General features: G+C 37.0%; 1 protein-coding gene across 1 annotated transcript; it reads left to right on the top strand.

Moving 5' to 3' along the window:
- Positions 1-472: 472 nt before the first annotated feature.
- Positions 473-17,968, top strand: UPF3A (UPF3A regulator of nonsense mediated mRNA decay; the record flags this gene model as incomplete). Its single annotated transcript, XM_081327748.1, has 10 exons — positions 473-622; positions 1,787-1,893; positions 3,561-3,667; positions 5,350-5,448; positions 5,549-5,659; positions 9,601-9,656; positions 9,748-9,906; positions 11,110-11,267; positions 14,481-14,719; positions 17,770-17,968. The coding sequence occupies 10 exons, from the start codon at positions 473-475 to the stop codon at positions 17,835-17,837; spliced, it is 1,254 nt and encodes a 417-aa protein (XP_081183874.1). The 3' UTR covers positions 17,838-17,968.
- Between the last annotated feature and the right edge of the window lie 1,125 nt (positions 17,969-19,093).

Below are 19,093 nucleotides of genomic sequence, written 5' to 3'. Positions count from 1 at the left end.
ACATTATTTTTTGATTCTTATACTGATCAAACGCATACATCCTGAAAACTCAAGAGATGGGGGCGGAAGGGAGGGAGACAACCAAAAAGCACCATTATCTCAATTTCTCTAATAGGGGCTACAAATCGAGAAGAGACTATAAATAGAAATACGGATGGTGCCATGAACTATGAGTACATGATGGGTTATCAGGCGCTTAGAACTAATTGGGCCAATTTCGCAGCCATGAAAGACGACCGGTGCAGCACAGCCGAGATGCCGATTTTCTGAACGAGAGCCTGGGTGCGGGCCATCCCTTAGCAACCCCAACCCCTTGCCCGATCCCCTAGCTCTCGCGAGACCCTCTTGGGCACGGGGGCCGCTCTCGCGATGTTTCCCGGCAAAGGTCGGCGGTTGAAAGGAAGCTGGGCTGAAGCTTTAAAGAGGCGGAGTAACCGTCGGGCTAAGGATCGCAAGGCTCTGTCATACAGCCATGGAGGCTGCACTTCAGCGAGAATCCCCGCGTCGTGTGTCAGAGACGCCGTCCTCCTCCCCGGGGCCGCCGCCGCCGCCGCCGCCTTCCAACCTGGCGCTGCCGCCGGGCAAGCAACAACGGGAAGAGAAAAGAGCGACGCTGAGTAAAGTGAGACGCCGGCCGGCAAAGGGAAGGGCTGCCCTCCAGCACCAAGGACAGCGTGCTCGAGGAAAGAACGACCGGGGGGGGGGGAGACTGGGAGGGGCTACCGCACCTGGAGCACAAAGGGGCCTTGGCGAGGGACAAAGCGGGGAAGGTGGGGGAGTACAGGAGACCGCGCCAGGGACGTGCGGAGAGGACGGAGCGATGCTGAAAGGTGCAGTTGGGCTCCGGTTCTCTAGTTTTTAGTTTAGTTTTAGTTTTATTATATTTGTATACCGCCCTTCTCCCGAAGGACTCAGGGCGGTGAACAGGGCACATATAAAAATACAGAGTACAAAAATTAAAAAAGAATTAAATAGAGCCTGAGCTAAAACAATAGATAGTAATATAAAAATCCACAATAAAAACCCCAACACATCCCCCATCAGGCCAGGCTGGCTTGTTCAAATAGGTAGGTCTTCAGACCGCGTCGGAAGGAGCGAAGGTCAGGTGCCATCCGGAGCTCAACCGGCAGCTGATTCCATAAAGCCGGAGCGCCCACAGAGAAGGCCCTCCCCCTGGGGGCCACCAGCCAACATTCTCTGACCGGAGGCACCCTGAGGAGGCCCTCTCTGTGGGAACGCACAGGGCGGAGGGAAGTTGACGCCGGCAGCAGGTGATCCCCGAGGTACTCCGGACCCATGCCATGTAGGGCCTTAAAAACCATTACCAAAACCAAAACTCTAGCCTGAGTCCGGCCCCCTCCTGGCCAGAAAAACGGTCTGCTTTGTCTGCCTGGAGCAAATAGGACCCTCCTTTCAAATCCTCATCAGGACAGAAGCAACCAGTACAGCCATCGTGATCATCATCCTTGTCCTTTGCCTCATGTACCATCGGGACGCTAAGATTGGAAAAGAGGTGGCCATTCAAGTGGGATTAATGCAGTGCCACTCACTTCAAGACAGAATGGTCAGGAATGAGGGACGCTGAGAGACAACACCAGGGCCCAAAGTTGTAACGAAATGAGACGGAGACAGCATTGTGCTTCTCAAGAATATTATATAATATAGGAGTATTTCTAATGGGAAGTGTATTTTTCAAAAATTCAGATTAGCAACTGTAAGCTTGTTTTGAGTGTAGTGGCGTGAGTAAAACTTGTATGCTCACAGTTTTACCTGTATTATTTTGCAGGTAGTTATACGCCGGCTTCCTCCTAACTTTACTAAAGAGCAGCTAGAAGAACAACTCCATCCACTTCCAGCTCATGATTATTTTGAATTTTGTTCCTCTGATCCCAGGTGAGTATTTGTATAAACCAAGATAATTGTTTATTTCAAGTTTGTCTGTTACTATTAACATCAATAGGATGCATTTTAAACTAAAATGTTTCTAATACAAAGTATGTATAAAAATTACTGTTCACTAATAACACATTTAATGACACATTTTATACAGAATGTGCTGCTGTAATCATAGCACTAGAACTCAAATCAATCAAATTGATTTGGGGAGATTCACAGCAGGGAGCAGAAATCATGTAGGATTTGGATGTGTTAGGAATATTCTCTCATGCATATTTAAGACATTAAAATGTATTTCTAATGTATTTAACTAAAAATAGTTTAAGAATGGACAACATTTGACCATATAGCGAGGTTGAGTGGATCTTCTGAGAATTTTATTTATTCATGTATGGATGTATGTGTTTGTTTTTATCCCACCTTAATTATTTTTACAAATAACTCAAGGCAACAAACATATCCAACATACATTCCTCGTCCTATTTTCCCTAGAACAACAACCCTATGAGGTGAGTGACTGGCCCAAGGTCACCCAGCTGGCTTTCATGGCTAAGGTGGCACTAGAATTCACAGTCCCTTGATTTCTATGCTTTTGCTTTAGCTACTAGATCAAACTGGTTCCCATATATATCATCTTCTTATGTGAAGAGTTGCAACTAAATAAAACTAAATCACATCATATATTACTACTTCCTCCTCTAATGAGACTATCAGGCTATTTATAGCCATTTCAGAGACTGGAATGTAAATTTTTTAATCTGGATTTTTAATGGATCATTGTTCTATGATGTGATGTGTTCCTCAAAAAGCAATTGAAACATTCCCAGTTTAGAGAAACCTTCATAATATGAAATAGCACAAATCTTCAGCTTACAGCATTCTGGTTGTTTGATTCTGTCATCATGAGGACCATGTTTGTTAGTGCAAATGTATATTTTTTCTCTATGTTACCATAAGAGTTTTAAAGTGTGCAAGATTGTAAAAGGCATCAAAAGGAAAGGGAAAAGGGAAAAATTCTGTCCTGATATAAAATCTTAAGTTGTTTCCTCGTTATAGCATATATGATCACTATCGTATACCTGTGTTTACAGACTACGGTAGTAGTAGGCCTTAGTATGGTTTCATTATTTTGGCATACAGTATTGTACAAAACCTGCCATTATGGCTTTAGCACATGAGTCATGATTTAGTATGGGTACAAACCCAAGCAGTTGCAATCTATTAATAAAAGTTAAATCACTCCTTAGTATAAGATGTTACTAGGAAACTGTGGAGTTCATTGGAAACTAGTACCAAAAAGAAGTTTTAGTTTTCATCATTTGATTATTGCTCAGAATCGCTTCTCTTTTAATGGAAGGCCACTTGATCTAACCTGCCTCCACTGTTTTCCAGGGCTTTTTTGTTCAATTTACTTGCAGCCAAAATAGGAATAGTGGCTTTCAAACCTTGAAGGTAAAGTCCACAAAAAATTAAGTTGGCTGAATAATAGCACACTTGTACAGAGGTTAATGATTATTAAGAATTCATTAGCCATAGCATTTCTGATGGCCTGAATTTTCTTTAAATATATAAATATAATTGTTGCTTTCTTTGAGACATATATTTTTATAATTTTCCTTTTAAAAGTTACATACAAGTAACTGAAATTCACTCTTGTGTTGCAGTCTTTTCCCCCACCTCTACTCAAGAGCATATATTAATTTTAGAAATCCCGATGACATCCTTCTTTTTAGAGATCGCTTTGATGGCTATGTCTTCATTGACAATAAAGGTAACTGAAAAATTACTGTGGCAAGAATCCATAAAATTTTTTGGAGTTATAAAAAGTTGCATGGAGCTAAAGAAACACTGAGGTTTGTGCTTCCTCAAAAATTTCAATCATAATGTAATACTTCATATTTTTGAATGCTATAGTAAGAGCTTCAGACAATTCCTACCTATGTAACCTCCAAAACCCATAGGATGTTTGATTGTACAGGTAGTCCTCAGCTTACGACTACAATAGAGCCCAAAATTTATGTTGCTAAGTGAAAAATTTGTTTTGTGTTTTGCCCCATTTTACGACTTTTCTTACCACATTTGTTAGGTACATTGTTAAATTAGTAACAGGTTGTTACTAATCTGGCTTCCCCATTGACTTTGTTAGAAGGTTGCAAAAGGGGATTGCATTACCCTAGGACACTGTAACCATCATAAATATGAACCAGTTGTCAAGCATCTGAATGTAAATCCGAATGACCATGGGGATGCTGCAACAGTGTGAAAAATGGTCATAAGTCACTTTTTTCAGTGCTGTTGTAACGGAATACCTTGGGGAGCACCTGCGGCCGGCGTCAACTTCCCTCCGCCCAGTACGCTCCCACAGAGAGGGCCTCCTCAGGGTGCCACCGGTCAAAGAATGCCGACGGGTGGCCCCCAGGGGCAGGGCGTTCTCTGTGGGTGCACCGGATCTTTGGAACCATCTTCCGGTCGAGCTCCGGATGGCGCCCGATCTCCGCTCCTTCCAGCGCGATCTTAAAACCCATCTCTTTGAACAAGCTGGCCTGGCCTGATGGGACGGGGTTGGATTTTATAAATGGATTTTAACTGTTAATCTGTATTAATTTACTATGGGCACTGTTTAATTACTTTTTAATAATTTTTAATTTTTGTATCTTGTTTTTATGTATTGCCCTGTTCACCGCCCTGAGTCCTTCGGGAGAAGGGCGGTATACAAATTAAATAAATAAATAAATAAATAAATAAAAATAAACTTCAAACGGTCACTAAATAAACTGTAAGTCAAGGAATACCTGTAGTACAAGTATAGAAGCACAGATTGGACCTGTGGATCCACAGTAGATCTCACTGATAACTATCCACTGAATTCTTGAAAGCAAAATTCTATTTAAATGTTTTTGGGGTTTTTTGTTGCATTCTTTTCCAATACTTAAAGCTTTGGCTGTATGATTGAAAGTGAGGTCAAGTGAACTAGAACATACAGTATATATCTTACATAAAAGTTAGTTCCTTTGTGGTGGACTGCTACAAAGATATTTATTGGCATCAGTTGCTTTGTACTTTGAGGGGAGACTACCAGGACTACCAGAAGTCTAATCTAAATTCCACAATAGAAAAAATCACTTCAGAAAAGGGTAATGACAAACTATTCCCATTCAGCTGCTTAAAAAAAGGACCTTCCTGGATGTCATTGGAATAAAGCTTGACTTGAAGAAAACTTCTTTCAAGCAATATGAAGAAGATCCTGACGTGATCAGTTACTGTAAATCTGGTGGATTCATGGAAGTTTGCTCTTGTCTACTGATTTCCTTTTCTGGTTTGATGTTATGTGTAATAAGCTTGGGTCAGAAAAAATAGGATAAACCATTTTGATTCTGACATTTGTTCTCAAAAGAATTTCACTTTTAAAATTAATTATCCTTTATAATTCTGTTCCTTTGTGATTTTTTAAAGGTTTGGAATATCCTGCTGTTGTTGAATTTGCACCATTCCAAAAGATTTCTAAAAAGAAACTAAAGAAGAAAGATGCAAAATCTGGAAGCATAGAAGATGGTACATTTTGTTGTTGATGGTAGAAACAGTTTCCCAACTTACTTACTGTAATTTAAGATAAACTTCTTTTGCAATACTTTGTTTTCTATATTTTTCACAGATCCAGAATATAGAAAATTTTTAGAAAGTTATTGCGCTGAAGAAGAAAAAATATGTGCCAACCCTGAAACGCTTCTGGGAGAAATTGAGGCAAAAACAAGAGAACTCATTGGTTTGTTAAGCTGATTTTTTTCCATTCAGTAATTAAAAGCTCTTCTGATTAGGTGTTCATGCTTTTACCTTATGATCATGGCAGCTTTTCTAAAGGACATTACACTAAGTACAGACAACGTATTGATGAATTTGGGGAACTATCCATATAAATATTTTATGGCTAGTCTAGGAAATATATTAAATAGTACTTAAATCCTGAATGAATCTAATAGCGATACACTTAAATACACACAATTTTTATGAATTGGGGATTCAGAGGCCACTGTAATTGTCTTTTTGATATTTGAATAAATGCCATCAATTAAGTAGTATTTTTTCCAATGAGCTTTGTTATTGCATGCTTTATTGTTTTCCTAAAATAAATTACTAGCACAATTACATTGTGGTATTTCGGTGCAATCTTCCTTTTTTGTATAAATGTTAAGATTCATAAAAAAGATATTAACATGAAGTTAACCCATAATTAAAATAAGTTAGGGAAAAAAAGTAAAAATAGCCTTTGGACAATAATGTCCACATACGATTCACAAATATAATAATAATAATAAAGTTGGAAGGAACCTTGGAGGTCATCTAGTCCAACCCCTGCTCAGGCAGAAAACCATATAACATTTCAGACAAATGGCTGTCCAATCTCTTCTTAAAAACCTCCAGTGTTGGAGCATTTACAGCTTCTGGAGGCAGGTTGTTCCTTATTCTAACTGTCAGGAGGTTTCTCCTTAGTTCTAGGTTGCCTTGCCTTCAGGTGCTTTGGAGAATAACTTGACTTGCTCTTTGTGGCAACCCCTGAGATATTGGAACACTGCTATCATGTCACCCCTCACCCTTCTCTTCATTAAACTACACATACCCAATTCCAGCAACCGTTCCTTACATGTTTTAGCCTCCTGTCCCCTAGTCATCTTTGTTGCTCTTCTCTGTACTCTTTCTAGAGCAGGGGTCAGCAACCTGAAACAGTGAAAGAGCCACTCGGAACCGGTTCCCTCACAAAAGGAAAAACTGGGAGCCGCAAAAAAAATGTGTGTGCATGCGCGTACATGCGCGCATGCGCAGAACAGGGTTTGACTGAACAGTGGAGCCAAGGCGAGATATGCACCTACCCTGCATATTTGAATTGATTGGTCGAAATTTTTTAGTCCCACTTTTTTTTTTTGGACTGCACATGGCAGAGGACTGGGAGCCGCAGGAGATGGCTGAAAGAGCCGCATGCGGCTCCGGAGCCATGGGTTCTAGAGTCTCAACAACTGTTTTACATCGTGGTGAACGAAATTGGATGCAGTATTCCAAGTGTGGCCTTACCAAGGCATTGTAAAGTGGTATCAACACTTCACGTGATCTTGATTCTATCCCTCTGTTAATGCAGCCTAGCACTCTGTTGGCTTTTTTGGCAGCTGCAGCACACTGTTGGCTCATATTGAAGTGATTGTCCACTAGGACTCTGAAATCCCTCTCACAGTTACTACTATTGAGCAAGGAACCACTTATACCAGGGGTATCAAACTGCTGGCCCACGGGCCGGATGCGTCATGCCAAAACCATGCCCACCCCATTGCCGGCAATGGAAAAAAAGTCACGATATGTTGTGACACGTCACGTGACATTGAGAATTTGACACCCCTGACCTATACTAAACCTGTGCATTTGGTTTTTCTTGCCTAAATGTAGAACCTTACTTTTTTCACCATTGAATTGCTAAGGCAAGGAATTATTAATCATTCAGTACTAATTTTAGCATTTTTTAACTTTTCATATTTTTAGGAAAAAGCTAGCTAGATTATATGAAGGTTCCCTAACATTACTTGCCATGACCCCTTAAAATGATAATTTAATTTATCTGACATCCTTCTCCCATTTTTATGAAATAAATGAATGATTTCATTTTGCCTAGAAGTGGACAAGAAATAAATCTACCACTTTTAACAATTAAATTTTAATCTATATATCAAATAAAACCATAAACATGGCAACTTTATAAAATAATAATTTTCATTGTTGCTATACAATAAAGCATTGACATTTTTAAAAATAATTTTAAATGGAAAGATGAGCTTACTTAAATTTACATAATTCCTCAACTCTGAGGGTTTTGGGTTTTTTTGATTGCCAACCTCAGTTCTTGTATCACTTTTATTTTTATGGTAATTATTTTTATTGTGATTAATCTCTTTATAGCAATTACTATAGAATAATATGAACTTGTTGCCAACTTGTCTAGATAGAGTGGGAGTATATTTTAATAGAGATCCAGCTTTGGGTGCACATGCTGTGCAAATTCTGCACCTAAAGCTGGAAACTTTGTTCTTTTCTCTCCATGTTGCTTTAACAAGCTGACAGGCAGAGTGGGAGCAAATTCTCATCTAGAATCAGTAATCTAGCTATGGATGTGCCAGCTAAATGGATTCTCCATGCAAAGCTGGAATCCAGTTTTAGATGAGCAAAATCTGTGGGATTGCGTGTGCAAGCTATCATTGAAATCTCAGCAATGACTTGCTTCAAAGCTGGCTTTCTCCGTACATTGCATGGAGGATATGAAGTACTTTGCAAAAGGTATAGAACTGTCACTCTACTGTATAGATTATTGATTTTTCATTCCCCAAAACAAAAATGGCTAAGATTCCTTTTATCCTTGAGTCATCAGCTCTTTTAAAATTGTTCCTTACTCTCACGTTATTTACACCTGAGGTCTGATATTTTTCGCCACTCTAATGGTACAGCCAACAAATGCTGATGGATGCATGTAGACCACTCATTGTGGATATATTGGCCTTGAGCAAAGTCCTATTGAGAGTCTTATTTACAAATAGTGAACTAAATATGAAAATTCAATGCCATGGGTCCCTCTAACTTTACATTAACACTCACTGAAGGGGAAGATTGTGAATAAGATGCAGAGATGAGCAAACACTAGCTGTTGGAGGCAAAGTGAAGGCAGGAAGCCAATTGGAAACCATCGGATTGTGCTACTGTTTTAGATAAGTGACTGCCCAAACAAAGCAGAAGCAGGTTCTGGCATTGATCATGTTCTGCATGTGTAATCCAACCCTCCCCAACATTTGCAATTACTGTCAAAACTGCTTGTGACCGCAATCTACCTGGGTTATAATATTTTAAAATTACCTGGTTAATAATATGTTTTATGTTAAAGTACATGTAGCACATTGAACTTTTAGGAAAGAGTTAAAAAAATATAGACTATTGTTTTAACCTGAAATCTCTAAAAAGCAGTCATGTTAATGACATTTAGATATTAAGATAGGTACTATTAATAGCTATCCTTTTGTGATGTCTTATCTTTGAAATGGAACTTTGTCCTCACTAATATATAAAACTATAATGAACTGAAATAGAAATAATTTCCACTTTTCTCCATGGCTGCATATGATTATTATAAGTCTACCAAAGATTTCTTCCTTATTTTTCCCATTGAAATAAAAAAGCAGCATAGACAAGTTAATATTTTCTATATTGTACTCAGCAGTTAACTGTTATTAATGTTATTAATAGCTATCAGTAGCTATGGCATTACAGAAATTTGAAATATACATTTTGTACAAATATGTACTTCAATAATTTAAACATAAATAAAAGAGGTATAAGCTATAAAAAATTCTCATCCATCAGATCAAAAGTGAAATAAATGTTCTTTGTACTCAAATTATTGAAAATACAAGGAAAAGTACTTGTTGGAAAAAATAAAACTTATTATTAAGACTTCTATATTGGTGTTGCAACTATGAGGCTTACTTTATTGATTTTTAGACTCATTAGCAATATGATAAATGGGAATACAGACAAATGTTTCTTTAATAACCCATAGACCAAATGAAATATTAATTACCTCTTATTAATTATCTTGTTAAAGCTTAAATGTTAACAAATATTATAAAACATGCTTATTTTAGGAATGGAATATACTACATCACATTTTTTGTGTTTTAGCTAGAAGAACCACCCCACTTTTGGAATATATTAAAAATAGAAAATTAGAAAAACAGGTATGTTAGTATTTTGGACTATAGCTTAAATATTGACTTCAGTTTTTTGTAATAGTAATATAAATCAACGTAACCTTTACCAATATTTCAGAGAATTCGAGAAGAGAAAAGGGAAGAAAGAAGGAGAAGAGAATCAGAAAAAAAACGGCTAAGAGAAGATGAGAAACGGAAACGCAGGGAGGAAGAAAGACGCAAAAGAAAAGAAGCTGAGAAACAAAAGAAAATTGCTGAAAAAGAAATAAGAATCAAGGTAATGCAGAAAACAAAAATATATTTTTCAGTATGTTTTCAGTGCTTTTAATGATACTAAGCTTGCAGTATATTAGATTAATTCATGTTTTTGTGAAACATTTTTTAAAATGATAAATGAATTTATACAATATTTCCCTCACAAAGAAAAAAGTGATGTGTAAGTTTTGTCATGGAGGACCATAAATAACATTTATCTTTAAAAATTCAAGTTATTTCCTCCATATGCAAGGTAATTGTGAAGGGGAAACCATTTCCTTCATTACACAGACAGATGTACAAATTATTCATAGGAAACTTGGCACCTCTGATTCGTTTGTATAGTACACTTGATTTATGTTATTTGTTATTATCTATGTCATTAATATACTGTTAACGTTCTACAAATCCTAATGGTGTGTTGAGAATTCAGTAGGATCTGAAATAGCAAGTATCATAGGGCTGGTTTAGCTTGTAAGATGACCTTATTTCAGTGCATTCTTACAATCTCTCTTGTCTACTCCTGTCTACTACTCCTGAATGAGTTTTATAGGAGAAGAGTCCCATTATTCAAGGCAGAGCTACATTCTAAGATAAATTAATTTAAGGGACTTCATCAGAAAAAAGTTTCCAACTTTGCTTTTCCTTCATCTCAAATGCTTCATTAGAGCCATTTCAGGTGACAGTGGTAGAAAAGTGGCAACTGGAACATTACATTGACTTTTAAAAAGTCATTTATCCTCACATTCAAGATATTGTTAACATAAATAAAATGAGTACTAGAGAACAAACTGTAGAATTGGATGAGCTTGGCAGTGAGATACAGATGAATCTTAATTTAACCAATTTAAATCCATTGTTTCCAGAAATCTATGGAATTGGCTATCAGAGGGAATAATGAGGAACAATTGAATTAATAGTTACTTAAATCTGACCTGGAGCTGTTTTCCTTGTATGTATGGGGGTCCAGGAGACTATTTGGCAAAAAATACTAAATAGTGACGACATAACAAAGAACTAATTTCACCAAAAGCAATTGATAAAACTCAGTTTTACGTGTGTTTATAAGAAACACATGAAAAAGATCAGTAAAAACACTCAAACACTCAAATAAAAAAGTACCCTCAATTCTCTCCCCCATTCCTCATTTCAGTTATTGTTCACTGCCTTGGTACCTACTTGATAAATATTATAATAACTACATATATATTAAAATATTCCTTAGCTTCTTAAGAAACCTGAAAAGGGGGATGAACAGATTACAGAAAAGCACAGAGAAAAAGAAAAATGTGATATTGAAGACAACAAATGGGAGAAATCACCAGGACATGGGAGTTTAAAATCCAAGCCATTGGAAGTTTCTCTAAAGGAACTTAAGGAAAAGTGAGTATTTCTTTATTGGGCACTTTTGATTATTGCTTTGAGATCTTGTTAATTCTTTTAAACCTGTGGAATTAAATTTTTAATATTACAGAGCAATAATAAATTAATTTAATTCCTACAGTAAATCATTTTGCTGGAGCTGTGTGGTGAGTGGCAATGATAAGCTAACTTTTATTTTCCTGGCCTAGAGACTATATCAGAGAAAAAAAGAGGGAGAGAGAGAGAGAGATAAAAAGAGAAAGGATGGAGGATGGGTGGATGGATGATGAGAGGTACTAAGATCTTTACAAAATTAAAAGTTGGTGCCTGAACATTTGTTCCCTTTTCTCATTTCAGTGTTTTATTTTTTTTCTTATCATTTATTTTAGACTGTAAACTTGAAGGCAGAAATATTTTTATCGATCTGTAAACTGTACTGGGAATTTTCAGCTAAACCATGAGGTATAATTTTTTAAAATAAACTTAGTTGACTGAAATGAAATTCAGTGGTGAAAAAAGTAAGGTTCTACATTTAGGCAAGAAAAACCAAATGTACAGGTATAGTATAGGTGGTACCTTGCTCAATAGTAGTAACTGTGAGAGGGATCTCGGAGTCCTAGTGGACAATCACTTAAATATGAGCCAGCAGTGTGCTGCAGCTGCCAAAAAAGCCAATACAGTGCTAGGCTGCATTAACAGAGGGATAGAATCAAGATCATGTGAAGTGTTGATACCACTTTACAATGCCTTGGTAAGAATACAGAGAACAACAAAGATGATTTGGGGCTGGAGGCTAAAACATATAAGGAACAGTTGCTGGAGTTGGGTATGTCTAGTTTAATGAACAGAAGGACAAGGGGTGACATGATAGCAGTGTTCCAAAATCTCAGGGGTTGCCACAAAGACGGAGTCAAGTTATTCTGCAAAGCACCTGAAGGCAAGACAAGGTTGACTCAGCCTTCCATCCTTCCGAGGTAGGTAAAATGAGGACCCAGCTTGTTGGGGGCAATAAGCTGACTTTGTAATAATGCCGCTTGGGGGGGGGGGGCTGAAAGCCCTAATAAGCAGGCATATACATAGAATGAAGGCTATTGCTAAGCACATTGATTTGTGCTTAGATTGTAAGCCGCCCTGAGTCTTCGGAGAAGGGCGGGATATAAATGGGATTAAAAAAAAAAGAAGCAACGGATGGAAGCTGACCAAAGAGAGAAGCAACCTACCAGTAGATCTAAGGAGAAACTTCCTCACAGTTAGAACAATTAATCAGTGGAACAACCTGCCTCCAGAAGCTGTGAATGCTCCAACACTGGAGGTTTTTAAGAAGAGATTGGACAGCCATTTGTCTGAAATGGTAGGGTTTCCTGTCTGAGCAGAGGGTTAGAGTAGAAGACCTCCAAGGCATCTTCCAACTTTATTATTATTATATAACTCATCTCACAGGCATTGGTCTGATTGCTGTAAGACACTTGTAGACACTAAAATTCATGATCTGCGTTTAATCTCTTGAATTTTTTTTCTTCCAGCACATTTCCCCTCTCATTCAAATTTTTGCATAGGCATGAAGCAGAAACTGTATTCTGCTGTACTGAAGTACAGAAATATAGCATTCATTCTATTTTGGCAATCTTGGGAAAGCGAGAGAGCAAAATGTTTTTGTTTGTTTGTTTAGCAATATTTCCGGGAAATTAAAAGTACAGATAAGGCAGAAGAATAAGTATGTGTATGATAAACAGTGAAGAAGGCTCTGCATTTGTGAGAAACCAAGCCTTGCCCATTGTTTACTCTTGCTATGTCTTTTGTTAGAATATGGCTCCAATATGCAACTCATAGATGCATGCAGCTCTTGGTAGCAAAAAGATTGCCTCCTCCTTCTATAACACATAGAAGTATAAGTGGATATATGTAGCTTAGAGGCTGCATGTTCATTATTTCTGCAGCTTCTTATTATGTCCTGTTCTATTTGTTCAAACTAGTACGTAGCTGCTTTCTTTTAAGAAACTTCCAATCCTTTACAGCCATCTGGTGCATCTGGAATGTAGATTTTCTCCTATTTGTAATCAAACATGGCATTGTGACAAGCTAACAGGAAGCATGGAGGAAATATCCAGTTTTATAGAACCAAGAATGGCATTTTCCGTACATATTTTAATTAATGTTGAAAGAACTCATTTTTCACTGATATAAAAGTACAGCTATTGAGGAAATATCTAATGTTGTTATTAGAATTCTGTAATGAAAATGCCAAATCTTAACTTCTTTTAAGTAAAACCAGTCTTCTTAAGAAAAAGAAATAAATGTAGCAATGTGTTATCTTTCATCTCTCTATCTCAAAACTATTTAACTAGCTTCTTCAGTTTAAAATATATTTATACATTCTATTATAAGAATATGATTATTTAGATATATTTTATTCATTGACTTGCTTTTTTAAAAAAAATCTAGATTAATTAGTTTACCCTTTCAAATAGCCAGTTATATACGATTCCTTAGTCCCCTTACTATCTGATTCAGTAAATTGTCCCTTTCTCTGATAATTTATAGTGGGGCATTATCTTAATTAGGCATAAATGAAGTTAGAAAGTAAGATTTGGGTTCTCCAGAATCATTATTAGGCTTATTGAATCAGAATAGTGCTCACTATTTACTAAAAAGTAGAATGGCTCTAGGAAAAATATTGCTTGATCATCGGAATTTTTGTATATTACCTATTAGACTACCACAATTTCTTTTGCTTTTTCTATGTAAGTTCCATAGCTTTTAATATTAGAGGATTAGAAAGAAAAATAAAAAAGTATTACAAAGAAAAGATTTAACCAAATGCTGAAATTCTGGAACGAGCATTTACATTATACATCTTTCTTTTTTGTAATTTTCTTTTTCAACTGGATGCAAAATATAAAATTAAACCCAGGTAAGCCTCCTTTTATTATTATTTATTAAATTCATATGCCACTCATCTTGGGGTTCAAGGTGTCTTTGAGCAGCCCACATAATAAAACATATGACTATAAAAATAATTATAAACATAAAAAGAGTTTAAAATTACAAAAAAATTACAGCAAACTAAAAGAAGACAACACAGGTTTGGAGTGGAAAGGTGGTGGTGCCTTCTCTATTATTGCACCAGCCATCTCCAGCCAATAACTTCTCCTTTTGTGTCATCTCTAATAATAATATAACCAAATTTACGTTCACTTGATTAATTGTTCACGTTTACTCACCTTTAAAACACAGATCACAAAATGATAGTGATAAAGAACAAAGAGATTCAGAGAGAAGATTTCGTGAAAAAGAACCTGAGAGACAAAGGTATCGGTTGGAAGATGGCCGAAAGCACAGAACTCACTATGAATTTGACAAATATGTGAGACGGAACGAAGATGAGCCGAAGTGGGAGAAAGGGTACAGCCAAGACCGAGGAAAGAAAGTGAACTACAACTACAGCTTCACTGTGGACACAGTAGACAAACTGGGTAAAGAGGACAAGTGTGATGACATGGCATCCAAAAAGGAGCGCATAAGAAATAAGGTTCTTTTATTCATTTAGGATAATCTTTCATTAGTAAAATTACATCAGGGGCACAGATGATTTGCTTTTGACATCTTAGCATGAAACTTTTAACAACTATGTTGAAATAACATGAAAAAAAATCCACATTTTATAAACCAAAGCAGCTAAGAAACCCTTGCTGCTTATTTACAAGCCCCATTTGAAATAAAATTATTACAAAACCTTTTTCTTATGATTTTTTTTCTTCCTAAAATAAAAAATATATTCACCTGCTTTACACAATTGAGTGTCTATTCTCTTAATGAGAACTTATCAGGACCTTATCCACTTCAAAAAATCCTGACCTTATATTCTAATACGCTATTTCTAAAAAGCCTATTAGCCACAGTAGTCTAATAACACTGATCCTCGTGAATAACAAAGAGCACAAAGCAAATTTACATGAGTGCCAGGGCAAATTATCCTTTTTCAAAAAAGGCAGAGATTTATTTTTCGGAAATGTTTTAAAAGAACACTTACTCTGTAAGAGCCTTATTGTTGATACTTCTGTTTTTAGAACATCGGTATTTTCTGATATGGCACTTTATTCTTTGGCTATATGCAGCTGTAGCAAAAAGAATGCCTTATCCTGATGATGTAGCAGCAACGGCAGTACTATCCATTATGGATTATGCAACCTTTGTCAGTTGCAACCTGATTATAAAAAGTTAATTTATCAGGAATGTGAAGCTTTGCTTTAAACATGTTTTTTGAAAAGCAAATCAGTTTCCCAAGAAGTACATTCCCAACACAAGTAAGTGTGTTTTAAATTGTGGATTAATCTTACACCATTGGTTCTAGGATTACATCTGAGTTGTCATTTTTCTCTGCCATTCCATTATGAAGACTGTTAAGTACTGAGCAAAAGGCTACAAGGTGATCATTTCTGTAGCACTCTTATATCCCAATCTCCGTGCTTATTAGCTAGCTAGACAGACCAATGTTATTAGCTTGAAAATATTAGCTTAAAAATATTAACTCTTTATGCCAGAAACTATTAAGTCTCTTTTTTGAATATTATTATATCCATATTTGTATGAATTTAACTAGCAATTGTTCTAATCAGCATGAGTGGGGACTCTAAAATTTTCCATGACTTAATTTGGTGCTATTTGTCTTATCAATTTTTCTCAGGTTCTATTTTCTCCAGCATCTTTTTAGTTTGCTTGAATACTTGCCTCTCAGTGGAGAGAAGAAGAGAGAGCGAGAGCGAGACACTAATTCGTACTAAATATGAAGTAATAACAGAAAGATCTCTTTATATACAGGTGAAACTCAAAAAATTAGAATATCGTGCAAAAGTTCATTTATTTCAGTAATGCAACTTAAAAGGGGAAACTAATATATGAGATAGACTCATTACATGCAAAGCAAGATAGTTCAAGCCGTGATTTGTCATAATTGTGATGATTATGGCATACAGCTCATGAAAACCCCAAATTCACAATCTCAGAAAATTAGAATATTACATGCAATCAATAAAACAAGGAGTGTACATAGAACAATATCGGATCTCTGAAAAGTATAAGCATGCATATGTACTCAGTACTTGGTTTGGGCCCCTTTTGCAGCAATTACTGCCTCATTGTGGCATGGCATGGAAGCTATCAGCCTGTGGCACTGCTGAGGTGTTATGGAAGACCAGGATGCTTCAATAGCGGCCTTCAGCTCTTCTGCATTGTTCAGTCTCATGTCTCTCATCTTTCTCTTGGCAATGCCCCATAGATTCTCTATGGGGTTCAGGTCAGGCAAGTTTGCTGGCCAATCAAGTACAGTAATCCCACGGTCATTGAACCAGGTTTTGGTGCTTTTGGCAGTGTGGACAGGTGCCAAGTCCTGCTGGAAAATGAAGTCAGCATCCCCATAAAGCTCGTCTGCGGAAGGAAGCATGAAGTGCTCCAAAATCTCCTGGTAGACGGCTGCGTTGACCCTGGACTTAATGAAGCACAGTGGACCAACATCAGCAGATGACATGGCTCCCCAAAGCAACACAGACTGTGGAAACTTCACACTGGACTTCAAGTATCTTGCAGTGTGTGCCTCTCCATTCTTCCTCCAGACTCTGGGTCCTTGGTTTCCAAATGAGATGCAAAAGTTGCTCTCATCAGAAAAGAGGACTTTGGACCACTGAGCAACAGACCAGGTCTGTTTTTCTTTAGCCCAGGTAAGACGCTTCTGACGTTGTTTGTTGTTCAGGAGCGGCTTGACAAGAGGAATACGACATTTGAAGCCCATGTCCAGGATCCGTCTGTGTGTGGTGGCTCTTGATGCACTGACTCCAGTCTCAGTCCACTCCTTGTGAAAGTCCCCAACACTTTTGAATGGCCTTTTCCTGACAATCCTCTCCAGGCTGCGGTCATCCCTGCTGCTTGTGCACCTTTTTCTTCCACACTTTTCCCTTCCACATAACTTTCTATTAATGTGCTTTGATACAGCACTTTGGGAACATCCAACTTCTTTTGCAATTACCTTTTGAGGCTTTCCCTCCTTATGGAGGGTGTTAATGATGGTTTTCTGCACAACTGTCAGGTCAGCAGTCTTCCCCATGATTGTGATTCCTACTGAACCAGACTGAGAGACCATTTAAAGGCTCAGGAACCCTTTGCAGGTGTGATGGCTTAATTAGCTGATTAGAGTGGGACACTTTGAGCCTAGAATATTGCACCTTTTCACAATATTCTAATTTTCTGAGATTGTGGATTTGGGGTTTTCATGAGCTGTACGCCATAATCATCACAATTGTGACAAATCACGGCTTGAACTATCTTGCCTTGCATGTAATGAGTCTATCTCATATATTAGTTTCCCCTTTTAAGTTGCATTACTGAAATAAATGAACTTTTGCACGATATTCTAATTTTTTGAGTTTCACCTGTATTCATTCACTTAGGCTGCATTGAGATCCCCAGTGCAATTAAATAGTTTTATCAGAACTTTTACGTACTTTCTTTATTCTTTTTTTTTCCTGCACAGGATCGCCCAGCCATGCAGCTGTACCAACCAGGAATTCGCATTCGAACACATATGGGACCTACAAGTAGGTTCTATGACAGTGCTGAAAAAATTTCTCAAGAAGTTTATGACAGAAGGTATGAGGCAGACAACTCAGCTGGTGGTGGTTCTGAGAAGAGTGAAGATGCAGAATAAAATGGACAGAACATTCAGCCTTAAGATCTAGTGCCCTACAGAGAACTGAATGTTCTTAGAACTTGGCCGGCATTGCCAAGAAAATTCTAGTAGGCAACCTCATAAGTTTTAAAAGTTTAAAAGTCTGTACGGAGTCTGAACCACATAAAACATCACATAAAGTAAATAAGAATGTGGTCTTTTTTTAAAAAAAGGAAAGGATTTGTCACCCTTGGAATCAAATTAAAGCAATTCTCTTTTTCCCCCAAGTATGAGGCTATATGCTGCCAGCATATGAAGAAAAAACATTATTTCAAAATGTCTATAGATACATATGTGGTCATCATATATATTTGTGTTAGGATTAATTTCATACACATCAATAACTTCTTACACATTCATATGTGCATCTCTGCATAATGGGAGTTGTTTTCCTAAAAACAAAGGGATTTTCATTTGAGACATAGAGAAGTGATTTTTGAGGCAATATTGCTGAAAATTATGCTATATTTTAGAAGGTAGAGTTTGGAAGTTCTAGTAACTCAAAACATATTTTAAATTTTAGTGTTTTGTATAAAACGTTTTGAGAAATTGCTACATCTGCTAAAAAAAGGAATATTTAAGATATTTATTTCCAGACATTTTCACTGAAGCATATTTACTGTCTTCTACAAATTACATTAACAGTCCCAAAGGTGTTTTTCAAATGTCTCCATAGACATTTTCACACTCCTAGGTTTGTATGTACTTACAAAAAAGTCTTGTAGAAACTTTAACTATATTTACAGTATATCTGTGAGTGAGAGAAAGACAATTACAGTACCTTAGATTTTGTCCTGTCAATAGTTTTGTCCCAATATGTAATAATTACAGCAACTACAACTTTTAATATGAATCATCAACATGTTTATAGTAAATGCAGTGTTTGCATCATTATTGTAGGACAGTGCTTGATCTTCTATAAGATCATGGTTTACAGATAAGATGATGAGGTTTCTGATAGTTTGCAAGGACATAATGGCACAACATTCATGTGATTAAAAGGGCTGTTTAAGACTTATTTTTTTCAGGACCTTCTTCCCTGACTTCCAGCCTCATATAGCCACCAACAAAACAGCAACTTAAGCAAAATAGTTTTCAGTGGGGAGTATGTGGGCAAAGGAAGGCTCAG

This window comes from Vipera berus (assembly GCF_964194415.1).
Source record: "Vipera berus genome assembly, chromosome: 4".
Taxonomy (NCBI): Eukaryota; Metazoa; Chordata; class Lepidosauria; order Squamata; family Viperidae; genus Vipera; species Vipera berus.
This window is presented reverse-complemented; position numbering and strand designations above follow the sequence as displayed.